This window comes from Armigeres subalbatus, chromosome 3 (genome assembly GCF_024139115.2).
Source record: "Armigeres subalbatus isolate Guangzhou_Male chromosome 3, GZ_Asu_2, whole genome shotgun sequence".
Classification (NCBI taxonomy): Eukaryota; Metazoa; Arthropoda; class Insecta; order Diptera; family Culicidae; genus Armigeres; species Armigeres subalbatus.
Window position 1 is genome coordinate 341,710,410 of NC_085141.1, and position 15,570 is coordinate 341,725,979.

The 15,570-nt window shown below is 37.8% G+C and overlaps 1 protein-coding gene across 3 annotated transcripts in view; it reads left to right on the forward strand.

Annotated features, from left to right (window-relative positions):
* LOC134225862 (titin-like) overlaps positions 1-15,570 on the forward strand; it is a 59,835-nt gene that overhangs the window by 31,294 nt on the left and 12,971 nt on the right. For all 3 annotated transcript variants that reach the window (XM_062706277.1, XM_062706276.1, XM_062706278.1), the window contains exons 2-3: positions 13,382-13,533; positions 13,603-13,793. In XM_062706277.1, the coding sequence (XP_062562261.1) occupies positions 13,405-13,533; positions 13,603-13,793 (320 nt within the window). In that variant the 5' untranslated portion in view covers positions 13,382-13,404. The remainder of the gene's footprint in view (positions 1-13,381; positions 13,534-13,602; positions 13,794-15,570) is intronic.

A 15,570-nucleotide genomic window follows, 5' to 3' on the forward strand; every position in this document is an offset into this window, starting at 1 on the left:
TAACATTTTAAGATTTATCTTGCTCTATAAGAGGTTTTTATGACCAGTTGCTAATAAAACTAATAACTCCACCAAAACCTCGTCATAACATCATTAAGATAGCCTTCCGGCCTAATGGACCAATCTAGAAGAAGTTATTAAAACCGTATTAAGAGTAGTAATAAAACTGCAATAAAACATTGTATTGAATTTGTTGATACTCTAGAAGAGGTTGTCATGACCATCATAAGAGCAACAATAAAACTTTTTCAATTTATGGATTATATTTATTGTCGTTCTAGTGCCTTTGTTTGCATTTTCACTAGATAACAATGTCCCCTATGTAAAGCTGATGTGTGGAAATGGATGCTTCTGATTTCACTTGAAATGGTTGATGTTGAAAATGAAGCATTTTTTAAGTAGTTCATACATCAGAATGACATGCGCAACCAAATTTATCGTGAATATTGTGGTTGTAGAAGCTTAAAATCAACGCGCCTCGGAATTATCGAATAATAGGAAATTAAATAATTATCCAAACTGCTCAAAATATTGAAATTTCAAATAGTTTGTTATAAAGTAAACCTCAGAAATAATTTAATTCCACTAATGAATAGCCTATTTGATCGTAATTGATTTATTTTTTTAATCAAGGCTATGACGTTGATGATTATTTTAACATGCCGACATTCCTTTTTATGAAAACGAAAAATCTGGTGATAAATAGCTCAATGGCTTTTGTTTGTGTGTGTGCTTTTGTGATAACCTCAATAATTCTCTTTGGTTACTTCATGACCGTTTTAAACTTGTTATAAAACTTTGCCATAATTACACTTCCCCACAACAGATGGCCTTCGGTTCGATAACATGCAGCCTAGTGGCTGATGCGGGAAGCACTTTTTCATCCTACGGACAACGATGCCAAATCTGTGGAAATTAAAGCTCTCGGCGGATTTGCGGATCCGTATAAGAAATCTACGAATGCTAGTAATTTCCTGAAATTAGTGAACCTACGAATATGTGGAACATTACCAATTCGTATTTTCGGTGTAATTTGTAGCAATTAAATATGTGTGTATGTTACAAGGGCAAATTCTTTAATCAGGAGGACATGTGCATGGGGAAAAATGCAAAAATTATTTCCTCCTTCTCTTTTTTTTTAGAAACCAGAAACTCGAAATCATCGTGAATTAAAATAATTCTTCATGAAAAGCCGCAATTCAATTATGTGCATATATTTAACAGCATTTCATATTTATGTGTCTCATTTCCCAAATCAAAATCAAAACTAACATAAGAGTTACAGTTCAATAATTTTCAAATAACCCTGCTCATAGAACAAAATTACTTTTGACAGAAATCGAATTGTTTTTGACAAACCTTTATTGGTATTATTGGATAGCACCGGAGATTCGTATGACCAGGGGATTTTTTACTTGTCGTTTTTAAGTTTTTTTTTTATTTTGGAAGTGATAAGCATCGTAAGTTTATCAGAAACACCAAAAAAAAAAATATACTAACCTCATTATGCGTCTTATTGAATGATTAAATTATAAGTTTTACAGCAACACTGCACAGTATTATTTTTTGTTTAAATTTACGTTTATTTTCATGCACATATTTGGAGCATAAAAATAAACGCATTAATGAGTTAGTTCTTAAATTTACACGAATTAAAAATGTAGTCATGCATAATTACATAAACATGTATTTTCATTTTAATCTATTCAATCATTTAGTTTTACACGATCATGTAAATTTAAACAATGATTTAATTTTACATTTCGCTCACGATGTTTTTTTTAGTTTTGAAACTTTAAGCAGAAAAAAAAATTGCTTAAATGAACGATCTAAGTCACAATTTCAGAACTCAAAGCTGTATATAGTCCATTTTGGGAATATTCCTGAAAGAGAATATGATATTCCAAATATATGTGAATGCAGATATATATTCATTCAATTTAATGGTAACTCTAAATATATGTGATAGTTTTATTTAAATAAAATGACGAGCTTCATAAATTTTATTTGTTTATTCATACAGTTAGACATGTCTTAAAAATAGCAGTAGTATCAGTCTCCCATTACTTCAAAGTTCGACAACGCAGAATATTGGCTATCCAGAAGGCAAGTGTGCGGTCACATCAACTTAATATTCTGATTCAGCGCAATCCAATGAACCGCAAGTCAAAATAGAACAACGGAAAATACGACGTGACTTGAAGTGTCACTGAAAAGCAGATGGCTTTTATATAACTAGTTAAACTTGCACCGTGTACGAGTAAAATGCACACTCAATTGTACATTTAACGCACTTTTGGAAATTGTTTACTCGCGTATTGCAGATCACTTTTCCTCATCTTCAAAACAAGCTTTGCAAAACTTACAGTTAATCTCGTCTCAACAAATAAAATCAACCACCACCTCACTAAGTGAAAAAAAACTGAAGTGCACTTGAGGCATCCATTATTTCTGTTTGCTTATGTTACTGTACTTCTACACGACGATTGAAAATTAAATCGAAATTGATTGAAAATTCAATGTATATTCATTTAATTTTAAAGTAGCAGTTCAAAATTACACTGTATTGTAAAAATATGTTAAATAAAATTTAAAATTATGTGTTTTTCGATGCTCTTATTATGTGCATTAAAATACATGTAATTTTCAATCGATTTCAAATTTAAATCAATTTTTTATTACAGCAATTATAAAATCTACTTAATTTTCAATCAAATTCCCGATTCAATCAATTTATTATTACATCATTTCTAATTTACATGTCGTGTAAATTTAATTATTTTTTGCTGTGTGCTTTCCAAATTCAACATGGCGAATAGATCGATTCGCGTTGAGTAGTTTTAAAGCAGTGATCCAAACTGGTTTTATGACGCATTTGAAAGCAATAATAAAACTATTATTAAAACTTTAAAGCTAACAAAAAGTTTAGTTTTAAAACATGGTTTATAAGAGTTTTATGGATATCTCAAGAGTGATATAAAACCTTTGTTCGTTAGCATTGTTTATGACCACCATAAAACAATAGGCTTTAATTATTCCCATAATAAAACCTTATTAAAATTCATATAAAACTCAACGGTCACAGAATTGTTACTTGGGTAGATAAGGTCCGAACCAGGTTGACTCTGGTCCGACAGCTTACTTTGACATCGTGTAAGTGCGGGAGGAGGTGGGCCCTCCTTAGCCGTGCGGTAAGACGCGCGGCTACAAAGCAAGACCATGCTGAGGGTGGCTGGGTTCGATTCCCGGTGCCGGTCTAGGCAATTTTCGGATTGGAAATTGTCTCGACTTCCCTGGGCATAAAAGTATCATCGTGCTAGCCTCATGATATACGAATGCAAAAAATGGTACCTGGTTTAGAAACCTCGCGGTTAATAACTGTGGAAGTGCTTAATGAACACTAAGCTGCGAGGCGGCTCTGTCCCATTGTGGGGATGTAATGCCAAGAAGAAGAAGAAGAAGAAGTGCGGGAGGAACGAGAGGCTGATTGCTGCAGAAATTTGTTTTCGAACGACATTGTTCACTATGTGAATGAATTTATTGCAAAACTTTTCTCCAAGCTGTCTGCTATCATCAAGCGATTGTGCTTTGAAATATAAAGAAACATTGACTCAGATTAACAAATGATGGTCTAATTATTTTGAATAATGCACATTTTCAATCACTAATAGCAACAAAATCAAACCCAGAATCTTGCGAAAAAATTTCAATTTTCACCGGCAACAGCCAAACCGATGAACACTCCAACATAGTAAAGAAATTTTCAGCCGTCTTATCCCTGGACAACAAAACAAAAGTTAGAACTTAGAATCTTGAAAGACAATGTCAATTTTCACTGGCGCCAAGCAAATGGATGGAGACGCCAATGAATTTCTGCGACAATCACCTGCCGATTGCCTCCGCTCTGACCGACTTGGAGGCCATGATTCCACTATACACGCTAAGCGATTTTCTGTGGTTCGTCTCGGATCAATTCTCTTGTTATTCGTCCCAAAAATACCCATTTCGAACCATTAAACAGTACATAATCAAACTCAGTATCTGGCGAGAAAATTTCACTGGTCATCAGTGTTGGTAAAAACTCAAAATCTCAAAACTCATGGATGAGTGAAATGATGTGTTTTGGCATGAAAAATTCAAGCGTGATGCATTCCTTTTAAATCGCAGACGATTTCGTTCGTACGGGAGCGCTCGTTGATTGAGATTTATGAGTGATTTTACCAACACTGCTGGTCATGTATTTGATAAGTCACAGTACCTACAGTCTTCACTTCCTTGCGAATGTAATGGTGGTCCAAACGAGAACAGATTTATTTTCAAAAATATCACCAGCCTTGTTACACGTCATTTCCATTCGCGCGTGTGTCATTTTCGTTAGACATTTTCAAGGAGGTCGGTCTTGCTTTGAGCCACGCATCTTACCGCACGGATAAGGAAGGCCGAAGATCATTGGCCTTCCTTCTTCTTTCCTCCTTCGTCCATTCTTATTCTTTTTTCGTTCTTCTTTCTTCTTTCTCTTCAATCTTCCTTCTTCCTCAAAGGTTCTGACTTCTCACTTATTCCTTCTTCCATCTACATTCCTTCCCGTCTTCGTTTTTCCTTATTCATTCTTTATTCTTATTCTACATTCCATCTTCTTCCAAATCCCTCATTTCTGCTTTCATCTTTCTTCCTTCTTTTTTCTTCCTTTCTTTCTTCTTTCTTATTTATTCCTCTTCCTTCTTTCTTCTTGCTTCTGCTTTGTTACTTTTTTTTCCTTCTTTATTCTTCTTTCTTTTTTCTTTTTCCTTTCTCACTTCTAACTTATTATTTATCCTCTCTCACTTCTTACTTCTCACTTCTCATTTCTCACTTCTTACTTTTCATTCGGCTTAATGGCCATTAGACCTAAAGACCTTTAACCTTATGACCCAGTATCGGATATTCAATTAATTTTTAAATTGTTTTGACATTGTGCTTAAGTTCTGCAGTAATTGGCCAAACACAATGAATACTTTGGCGTGCGTTTTACAGTTTTCTCATGGGAAAACGTATCAATTGTGTTTGGCAGATAAGAGTTTGTCATTACAAGTAGACATCATCGATGCAATATAAAACATTTCGACGGTGCGGCATTGCATAAAACAATCGGCGGCGTGTTTGAATAATATTTACCGTGCCGACTCGCAAGGAGTGTCTGTGCAGGTCCAATGTCATGTACCTACTCACATCAACTATGTGTATCAATTTTCTTTCACTTCGGCTCTACTAAGTGCACTTGAAAGCCAGTTGCAACACTTCATCAGTTCTCATCGATTCAGACAGTCCGACAAAAACACACCAATGGCTCCTGTCTTACATCCAACCAAGTGCCATTATCGACAATTTACACAACTATTATCGTCCGTCAAGCAGTCAAATGAAAAAGGCACACAATGCTGCGCAACACGCTTGTGTTATGTTCTCTGAAAACGTGAGCAAATAGAAACATAAATATCGGACATAACACACTGAACTGCCGACATGGAAGTGAGGAACACCAGATGAAAAAGGGCAAAATCACTTCCAGAGAGTGTGCAGAGGAAACAACAACGACACTCGCGGTGTAGTTTCTTTTGACGCTTACAACCGTTTATAGTAGGTGCTAACATGCGGTAAGAGCGCTAAACTATGGGGCAAGTCAAGCGGTGGAAAATGGACGGAGTACAAATGCCGACCGTGGAGCAGCTTCAACATAATATGCCCCGAAGGGTTTTCTTTCCGATTTATGTTTCCTCTGCTGCGATCGTTTCTGGTTAGTTTCGTATGAGAAGGCGAAGCTTGTCATTGACTGGTGGCACACCTGTGGACTAGTTCCTAATGGAACTTGGTCTTACCTTCCATCTTCTTTAGCATTTCCACGGTTATTGATTGCAGACTGTTTATGTTTGTCATTGCATTATACTGTATGAATAGTGACATAAATATATAACACTGTTTCGGAAGTCGATAATGATACCCAACCGAAAACATCCTAGAAAGACCCAGAATCGAACTCTTCGTCTGCGTGAGATTTAACCGATTCAACACGGATTTTTTTACGTCTTGTTTCAACATAAATGTTGGACAAACTGCCTCAAAAACTTCAAAAACTGCTTCAATATAAAGAGCAAACAAGTTCTTCTTATCTAGCAAAAAAAGAATTAAAAAAAAATTTCGTAATTTTTTCTCAAACTAATAGCGATTAGTCCTCGCAGCTCTTATTTTATCACTTGTAAATTATTTTACTTTGGTTTTTACCAGAATGAGAATTTTTTTTCGCCAGTTTTGCTATTTTGCACAGTAACGACTTGGTGCGTCCCGAGAAAAGCGTTTTGAGAGCAATATCTTCAACTACCGCAAATTTCACCTGCTGCTCGAGTCCAGCCCTCAACCCAGAGGTCAGTAATCATCACTTTCATGGCCCGCGCGCTCTGTAGCCTCTCACGGAATTATGGCAGCGACGACGTAAGACTTTTCAATAGGACTGCCTGCGGGTTTTAATGATGGTGGTTAAAATCTGCCGTAATAGTTGCCTCGGTGTAACTCCAGTGACGTTATTTATTACGAACTGTTAGGTGAAATATCAAAAGGCAAAGAAAGGATCATCACTTAGGATACCAATAGTTAAAAAGTCAAACTAAAACAAGTGTGTTTGTTAAGGAATTGCCTAAGGTTTTCCTAAAAGAATTTCCTGAAGGAATTGCTGTAAGAACTTTTATGCCCAGGGAAGTTGAGAAAAGTTCCAATGCCGGACCGAGAATCGGGCTAAGGAAAGTTGCTTTTGTTGACGGCTAGTTTGCAATTAAACTAAACGAAGTAAAATCAAAATAAAAATTTGCCCATCTTTTGCCAAGCTTTCACACATAGACTGGAACTAAGATGAACATCTATTCCATGTAAGGGTAAGAGATTGTGGAAAATGGAAAGCTCTCGTTTAGGAGTAAACGTTTCCGATGTCGACCGTAAACTATTATTTTTATTGACATGGCAATTAGAGAGCTGTCAACACCCACAGATGCGATATTCGCATAAAACCGCAGCTTCATAGAGCCGTATAGTTCAAAAAGGTATCAGGCCATTTGACCGAATGACGTTTAGCCGAATACCGTTTGATCGAACGTCATTTGGCCGAATGCCGTTTGGTCAAATACCGTTTGGCCGAATAGTTAAAAAATATGAACTCAGGTTACGAGTAGTGAAGAGTGAGAAATGAGAAGTGAGTAATAAGAAGTAAGAAGTGAGAAGTGAGAAGTAAGAAGTGAAAGTGGAAAGAGAAAAGTGAACTGAGATCTGAGATCAGAGAACTTCTTTATTCTTAGTTTTTTCTTCCTCCTTCCTTCCTTCTTCTTCTCCCTTCTTCCTTCTTCCTTCATCCTTCTTCCCTTATCCATCTTCCTTCTTCATTAATTCTTCTTCCTTATTCCTCTCCCTCTTCCTTCTTCCTTCTACCTTCTTCATTCTTTTTGCTTTTCGCGTATACTAAGTATACGTAAAGGCTATAGGACCACTCTAAAACCAAACTTTCGATAGAAGGCTCGGAGACCCATAGTGTTATATACCAAACGACTCAGCTCGATGAATTGAGATGATGTCTGTATGTGTGTATGTATGTATGTATGTGTGCGAGTACGAAAAAATGTAAGACAAACTTTTTTGTACTAAGCTTTATCCGATTTGCTGGAGTCCTTCTTAATTTTTCACTATTGAAAATTGGTCCAATCGGCCTTGGCCTTCCGGAGTTATTGAAAAACAATGATTTCTTTCCATTTTTCCCAAGAGTCACTTGGAAATTTTTTTTTAAATTAAAAAAAAAATCAATAAGGCCGATAAAAATATTTAAAAACTATTTTGTCTCCTCTCCCTCGGATTGATTGCCAAGAAATAATATTTTTAGGGTGCAACGAAATAAAATTGGTGTAACTTGGAGGATTTTCAAAACATTCTTTAACAAATCCGAGGAGTTTTTTATTTATTTTTTTTCATTTCAATATTTATTATTATTTTTTTATTGTCTTTATTAGGAAGACTTTCAGCGTCTTCGATTTATTTTTTTATTTTTTTATTATCCCCCCCCTTAAACTTTCGGAGACCAGTACGACAAAATGTTAATTAAATATTTGCAACGGCCTATATGCTGCAATGCATTAAAATGAACGCAAATGATTTATCACCCTAAAGTGCAATTTTGACCTCTCTTATGTGCTTTTCTTGTTACTATTATGTGTTTTCTTTTCGCCGCTAGGTGGATTATTCCGGTTTTTTCCTTCTTCCTTCTTCCTTCTTCCTTATTCCAATTTCCTTCATCCCTCTTCCTTCTGCCTTCCTCATTCTTTCTTCTTCCTTCTTTCTTCTTCCTTCTCCCTTCTTCTGCCTTCATTCTTCCATCTTCCTTCTCCCTTCTTTTGTTTTCCTTCTTCTTTCTTCCTTCTCCCTTCTTCCTTCTCCTTTCTTCCTTCATCTTTCTTCCTTCATCCTTTTGCTTTCTTTCTTTATGCTTGTTTCTTCATCCTCTTTCTTCTCCCTTCTTCCTTCATCCTTCTTCCTTCATCCTTTTTCCCTCATCCATCTTCCTTCTTCCTTAATCCTTCTTCCTTCTTCCTTTTCTTCTTCCTTCTTCATTCTTCATTCTTTCTTTCCTTCTTCATTATTCCGTTTTCCATCGTCCCTCTTCCTTCTTCCTTTTTCTTTCTTTCTTCTCCCTTCTTCCTTCTCGCTTTTTCCTTCTTCCTTCTTTCTTCTTCCTTCTCCCTTCTTCTGTCTTCCTTCTTCCATCTTCCTTCTCCCTTCTTATGTTTTCTTTCTTCCTTCTTTATTCTTTCTTCTTCCTTCTTTCTTCTTCCTTCTTCCTTCTTCCTTCTCCCTTTTTCCTTCTTCCTTTTCCTTCTGCTTCCTTCCTTCTATCTTCTTTCTTCTTCCGTCTTCCTTGGCATCTATTCCATCTTTCTTCATTCTTCTGCTTTCGTCTTTCTTCTTCCTTCTCTCTTCTTATGTCTTCTTTCTTCTATCTTCCTTCTCCCTTCCTTCTTACTTCCTTCTTCTTTCTTCTTCCTTTCTCCTTCTTCCTTCTTCCTGCTAAATTCTTCCTTATTCCTACTTCCTTCTTCCTTTTCCCTTCTTATGTTTCCCTTCTTCTGTCTTCCTTCGTCCCTCTTTCTTCTTCCTTCTTGTTTCTTCCTTCGTCCGTCTTCCTTCTTCCTTCTTTTTTGTTCTTTCTGCCTTCTTCTATCCTCCTTCTTCCATCTTCCTTCTTTCTTCTTTCTTCTTTCTTCTTTCTTCTTCTTCCTTATTCCTTCTTCCTAATCCTTTCTTCCTTTTTCTTTCTTTGCTCCTTTTTCCTTCTTCCTTATTTCTTCTTCTGTCTTCCTTCTTCCTTCTTTCATATTTCTTCTTCCTTTCTCTATCTTCCTTTTTCCAGCTTTCTTCTTCCTTATTCCATTTTCCTTATTGCTTCTTGTTTTTCTTTCTCCATCTTTCTCCCCCTTCTATCCTCTTCCTTTCTTTTTTCCTTTTTCTTTTTTCCTTTTTCCTTCTTTCTCTTCTTTTATCCTTCTTTATTTTTCCTTCTTTCTTCTTCTTCTTATTTCTTACCAATAACTTCGCACTACTAATTACTGATTTTTCACTTAAATTTTCTTGCTTTCCACTACAAACACTTCATACCTCTAACTACTCACTTCTAACTTCACGCATTTATTAAGGAAACGTATTTCAACTATTCGGCTAAATGACCCTTTCGACCAAATGGCATTCGGCCAAACGACATTCAGCCAAACGGCATTCGGCCAAATAAATTGTATAACATTTCACCGAAAACTATTTCGCGGAGTTCGTTTTCGCGGTTAAACATTTCGCGGTACGACATTTGGCGGATTGTACCTTTTTGCCGAATGACTTTTGGCGGAATGTACCATTTTGTGAAATGCACCATTTCGCGGAATATTAATAATAATAGCTTAGTGTTCATTCATTAGTGTTCACAGCAATTATTACCTGTGAGGTTTCTAAGCCAAGTTACTATTTTTATTGCATTCGTGTAACTCGAGATTATCACGTTAAGACTTTTATGCCTAAAAAAATCCAGAAAAATTTTCATCAATGAATTTCCTAGACTGGGCCAGAAGTTGAACCCAGCCTCCTTCAGCATAGTCTTGCTTGACAGCAACAAATCTTCCCGCACGGCTAAGAAAGGCCTCTCAGAATATGTAGAAGTGGTTTTTGAAATTTCAATTGCCTTTTACAAATCTTTTATTATATCTGACAGACGGGCCAGATATAATGAGGGGATTATCTCGTCTCTTTACTTGTTACGAATAGATGTTTCTATGATTTATCCTTTATTTCTTCCTTTCGCCCCTTATACCGAGAAATCGTGTTCAGTTGCACGAAATATGCTGAATAGGGAGAGTAGGAGTCGTTTCAAATTACAAGGTCAAATACAGTTACGCCTATTTGAAAAAAGGTCCTGGATATGGCATTATATCCTCCCTTCGTTTTGTAGCGGGCAGAAGCAACCATTCAAAAAAGGCATTACTCCTTCCTTCGCGTTATGCAGTTATGCGTTATTCAAAAAAAAGCATTACTGTGGGCTTCGTGGCCGTGCGGTTAGCGACGTGAATCGTCTAGACGTGTGTGCCGTGGCATGTGGGTTCGATTCTGCCCCGGTAAGGAGGTGTTGTGTAAATTTCCTGTCCGTTGTCTCATGCTAGATGTTAAGTGTTCAGTCTGTGCGACCTCTGGTCGAAGACGGTGATTCTGTCTTTATTTCCCTTCACTTCGCCTTATACTGGGCACACGCGTTCTTTTAAAGAAGGCATTATAAACTCCTTCCTCCTTATACCGGGGAGATGCATCCATTTAAAGAAGGCGTTACCCCTCCTTTCGCCTTGTCCCGGGCAGAAGCGTTCTTTAAAAAGAGACATTTTTAACTCCTTTCGCCTTATACCGGGCAGATGCATCCATTTGAAGAAGGCGTTACCCCTCCTTTTATACCGGGACGACGAGTTTTTTTTAAAGAAGGCATTATCAATTCCTTCCGCCTAATACCGGGGAGATGCATCCATTTAAAGAAGGCATTACCCCTCCTTTCGCCTTGTCCTGGGCAGACGCGTTCTTTTAAAGAAAGCATTATCAACTCCTTTCGCCTTATACCGGGCCGACGCATCCATTCATAGAAGGCGTTACCTTTCCCTTTTGCTTTATACCGGGCACCTCCTTTCTTTTCTTTATACGTGTCCATTTCAAGAAGGAATTCTTTCCTCACTTTACATCATACCGACCGGATGCAGTCATTCGAGGAAAGCATTATTGTACCGCGCAAATCTCCGCTCATTTTTAATCGCAACAAAAAATAAGCGCCAGATAGTTGCCTAAGAAAAACATACCTCCAGAAAAAAGCTACTTTGATATTTTTGAAAATTTGTTCGCCACGTGGTGGATTGTGGCGGTGATTGCTTTGATAGCTGGTGCTGCGGATAAACTTTACACATCTGTGGCAGCCTTGGAAAATGATCATGAAAGTTGTCATTTTATTGCAAGGCACAATACCTTATTTCATTGCTTTAAATGGCAATCCAAAAGAATTTAGACAGGATTGCATGTAATTAAGCAGAATTCAGTAAATATTTCAAAGATAATTATTCTAACAGAATTCCGCCAAATGGCATTCCGCGGAATGACTTTTGATGAAAAGGTACATTTCGCGAAGTGTCTTTCGGAGCATAAGGTGCATTCCGCGAAATGTGTTTTGGATATTTGATTTGGTGGTGAAACTATTTTACATTTGAACCCTAAAACCATTTACTATGGCTATTGCAGATATTGTTGACACTAAATGGAACATCATTCCGTTGCGATCTCACCGTATAAAACTGTTCTTTATGCTACTGCCGTAACAATAAATGTTTAATATACATGCACTTGCTTTCCTCGGGTTCACGATCTATAGTGCGTTCAAATCTTCCATGAATACTCATACTGTTCTAATTTCTATATTCTGATTTTAAGTTCATCTTAGGAATTATATCATGTGCTTATTTCATTGGTTCTGAGCACGTATGTTTATTTCTGAAAGATGACAAAAACAAGAAACAACACCTCCTCTTTATTACTTTGTTATAAAATACCTATTGTCACCTGCTATTATAAATATTATATTGTTTTAGTCAACAAAATTGAGGCTATTAAATAACAAAATGCGTTGTGCTGTTTACTCAGTTAATTCAATCTGGGAATTGAATTGAGGGAACCTGAATCTGGTCATGGATTGGATTCAATTTGTGGGTGGCTTTTCGAAAATTTGGATTAGCAAATGTAAACGTTGTTGTATGTTTCGTTTTCTTTACTGCAATGCAAAAACATCAGCCTTATGGCATTGAACATCTTACTGAGAAGCTATCATTGCGTAACTGCGTCCAAACAATAAACCATCGTAGGTCATTAAGGCGCACCTGAATAATTTGACGCAGCATCTGCGTTCCTCCATTCTTCACCTCCGTGTGGATAATTTTAATCGAATAAACAAACCACTGCCACCCATAACTGTGTTAGGAATGCAAGTTTCACTTCAAGTTATAAAATATGAATTTTTATCTTCGTAATTGATGACAACGAGAAAGCTTCGCACCTCCCGTATTTATTGTCTTGCAATCCTAGTACTTGAAGTTGTACTGAGAAGCTAAGTGTTGATTTATTCCAATGTGCAACCAATATGCAAATATTTCAGTTCTTCGTAGTGCTTCAAAGAAAAAAGTTTTAAAATTACATGTATAAAATAACATGTATTTTCATTTGCCTAAGTGTATAGTCGCTTGATTCTCTAGTTGTGGACGATAGTTGTAGTAAATTTCCAGATCACCGCGGAAAGTTGAATCAAAAAGTGATATCATTTTGATCCTCAAACCATTTTGAGAGAATCATGCTTAAACACTTAAAACGGATATATGGAATGGCTTATTTGACGATGGTATTACCAAACAAGAGAGGTTTCATAACAGCAAAGGGAAATGAATCTGTTTTTGCTGTTGGGATTCACTCTTGAATCCATTTAGCAGAGCGTGAGAAATGCTCACGCTTTATCAACGTCCGTCCATCTAGATATGTCGGTTGGCAAGAAAAATGTTGTGTGTCACACAACTTACCTTCAGGGTAATACATTGGTTGAATATTTTTCACACAGATATCTATTAACAGAGGTGTGATCGAGACACGATCCATCTTCTTATGTTGCACCGAGTAAATCATAATTACATAGCATCTTGTTCCATGACGACTCGGAAGATTATCACGTTTAATTGCCCTTTACTGTTTCAGTTCATACATTCAATAACCATCCTTTCGCCAGCCAATCATTCATAATTGCATTCCTCTTGATTTTCCATTTCAGATCTCGAGCCTTGATGACCCAGGATGCTGACGATGATAACACTCTTGTTGGTCACGTCTGTGCTCCGGACGGCTGCTCTGAATCCGCCCCCAAATGACCCTCGTGTGAAACCGGTCCGAACGATGCTGCTGCCGACCGTTCCACCGGATGTGGTAGGTGTGGTTCAACGGTGGAACTCTTTCGGGACCCAAAATTGCTCTCAAATCTGTTTTGCATTTTAGTTGTTTCCCGCAATCCACGCACAACCACCACCGCCAACAGCGGGACCACCTCAGCTGGAGGGCGGCGTTCATTACGAGCATTCGATATCGCTGGGGCCTAACAGCAACTACTACGTGTACTACTCGGACAACGTACAACAGCAGCCACAGCAGCAGCTGTCGCAACCGGTGGCCTATCAGCCGCTCGTTGGGTGAGTTTGTCGGGAATTTCAAAAATATGAACTCCCAAACATGTAAATTTTTAGTTCCAGTGATTGGATTTCTGTACCCAACTAGCACATATTAGAGGGTCTGGGTCATTTGGCATAAAGTCATTTGGCATAAGGTCATTTGGCATAAGGTCATTTGGCATAAGGTCATTTGGCATAATGGTCATTTGGCATAACGGACATTTGGCATAATTTTGAACTGCAAGAAAGAGTGATGAACTTTGTATTATCTTAAAAATCACTCTAATAAAGATAAAAAAAAACTGCAAGAAAGGAGTGGGTCATTTGGCATAACGGACATTAGGCATAATTTCGAACTGTGAAAGCGAAAGAGATTTTTTATTCCTTTCTTTATTTGTTAAGCACTCTGTGTTACTTAACCGCTACTGTGCCGAGATCTACTGTGGTATTCTGCTGAACAGAATCTACACAGAATCTATTTTTAGATTTTCCATTACCATTATTGTTGTCGTTGCCAGTCAATCTCATCGTGAGTCCATTGTGTCCGTTTGTCCATGTCGTGCATCCAATGTTCGTTGCATTGTTCTGTTGTCATTAAGCCGGGTCCGTTGGAGGAATGCCTCCGAGAAGAACAAGTTGTCAGTCGTCATCAGGCAACCGTGACGGTAAGACGCGTTCCCCAATACGCTACCGCATCCGGCGACTGACGAGGGCTTGGTGGAGGGGCTGGTAAGCGAAAGGGATATTTCATGTAATGTTTAGCGTAGATAAAGTAGGTCGAGGCTGTTTTCTGATAAATTTAGACTGATGGTAGACATTTTCCGGACGAACGAAATAACAAAACGGCAGAATTACTTCCGAGAGAGGGATCACATCTACCATTGACTTATTTCGGCCACATGCCTTCTTTTAAAGTAGATATAACATCCACCATTGCTTCAACCCGGGCATGCGCCTTAAGACCGGATCAAATCCACCATTGCCTTACTCCGGGCAATCGCCTAACTTTAAAAACTCAAGCAACTCACTTGTCGTAGACGAGTTACTAAAACCAATCAAGTCACATATGAGTTATTGCAACCAAATCAATCAGAGTTGTGCTTTTCGGGGAAGATATCACATCTACCATTGATTTATTCCCGACAAACGCCTACTTATAAAGAAGGAGTCACATCTACCATAATCCGCGCAGGGCCTACTTTTAAAGAAGGGATCACATCCACCATTGCATTGCCACAATTCAGGCCACATCCCTACTTTTAAAGAAGGTATTACATCCACCATTGATTCAATTCGGACAAGCGCCTACTTTTAAAGAACAAATCAAATCCTCCATTGCCATAATCCGTGCAAGCGCTTATTTTTAAAGAATGGATCACATCCACCATTGCCTCAATCCGGGCAAGCACCTTCTTTTAAAGAAGGAATCACATCCACCATTATCATAATCCGGGCAAGCGCCTACTCTTAAAGAAGGGATCACATCCACCATTGCCTCAATCCGGGCAAGCGTCTTCTTTTAAAAAAGGAATCACATCCAGCATTGCCATAATCCATGCAAGCGCCTACTTTTAAAGAAGGGATCACCTCCACCATTGCCTCAATGCGGGCAAGCGCCTTCTTTTATAGAAGGAATCACATCCACCATTACCATAATCCGGACAAGCGCCTACTTTTAAAGAAGGGATCACATCATCCATTGCAATAATCCATGCAATTGCCTACCTTTAAAGAAGGGATCGCATCCACCATGACCTTAATCCGGGCAAGCGCCTACTTTTAATGAAGGCATCACATC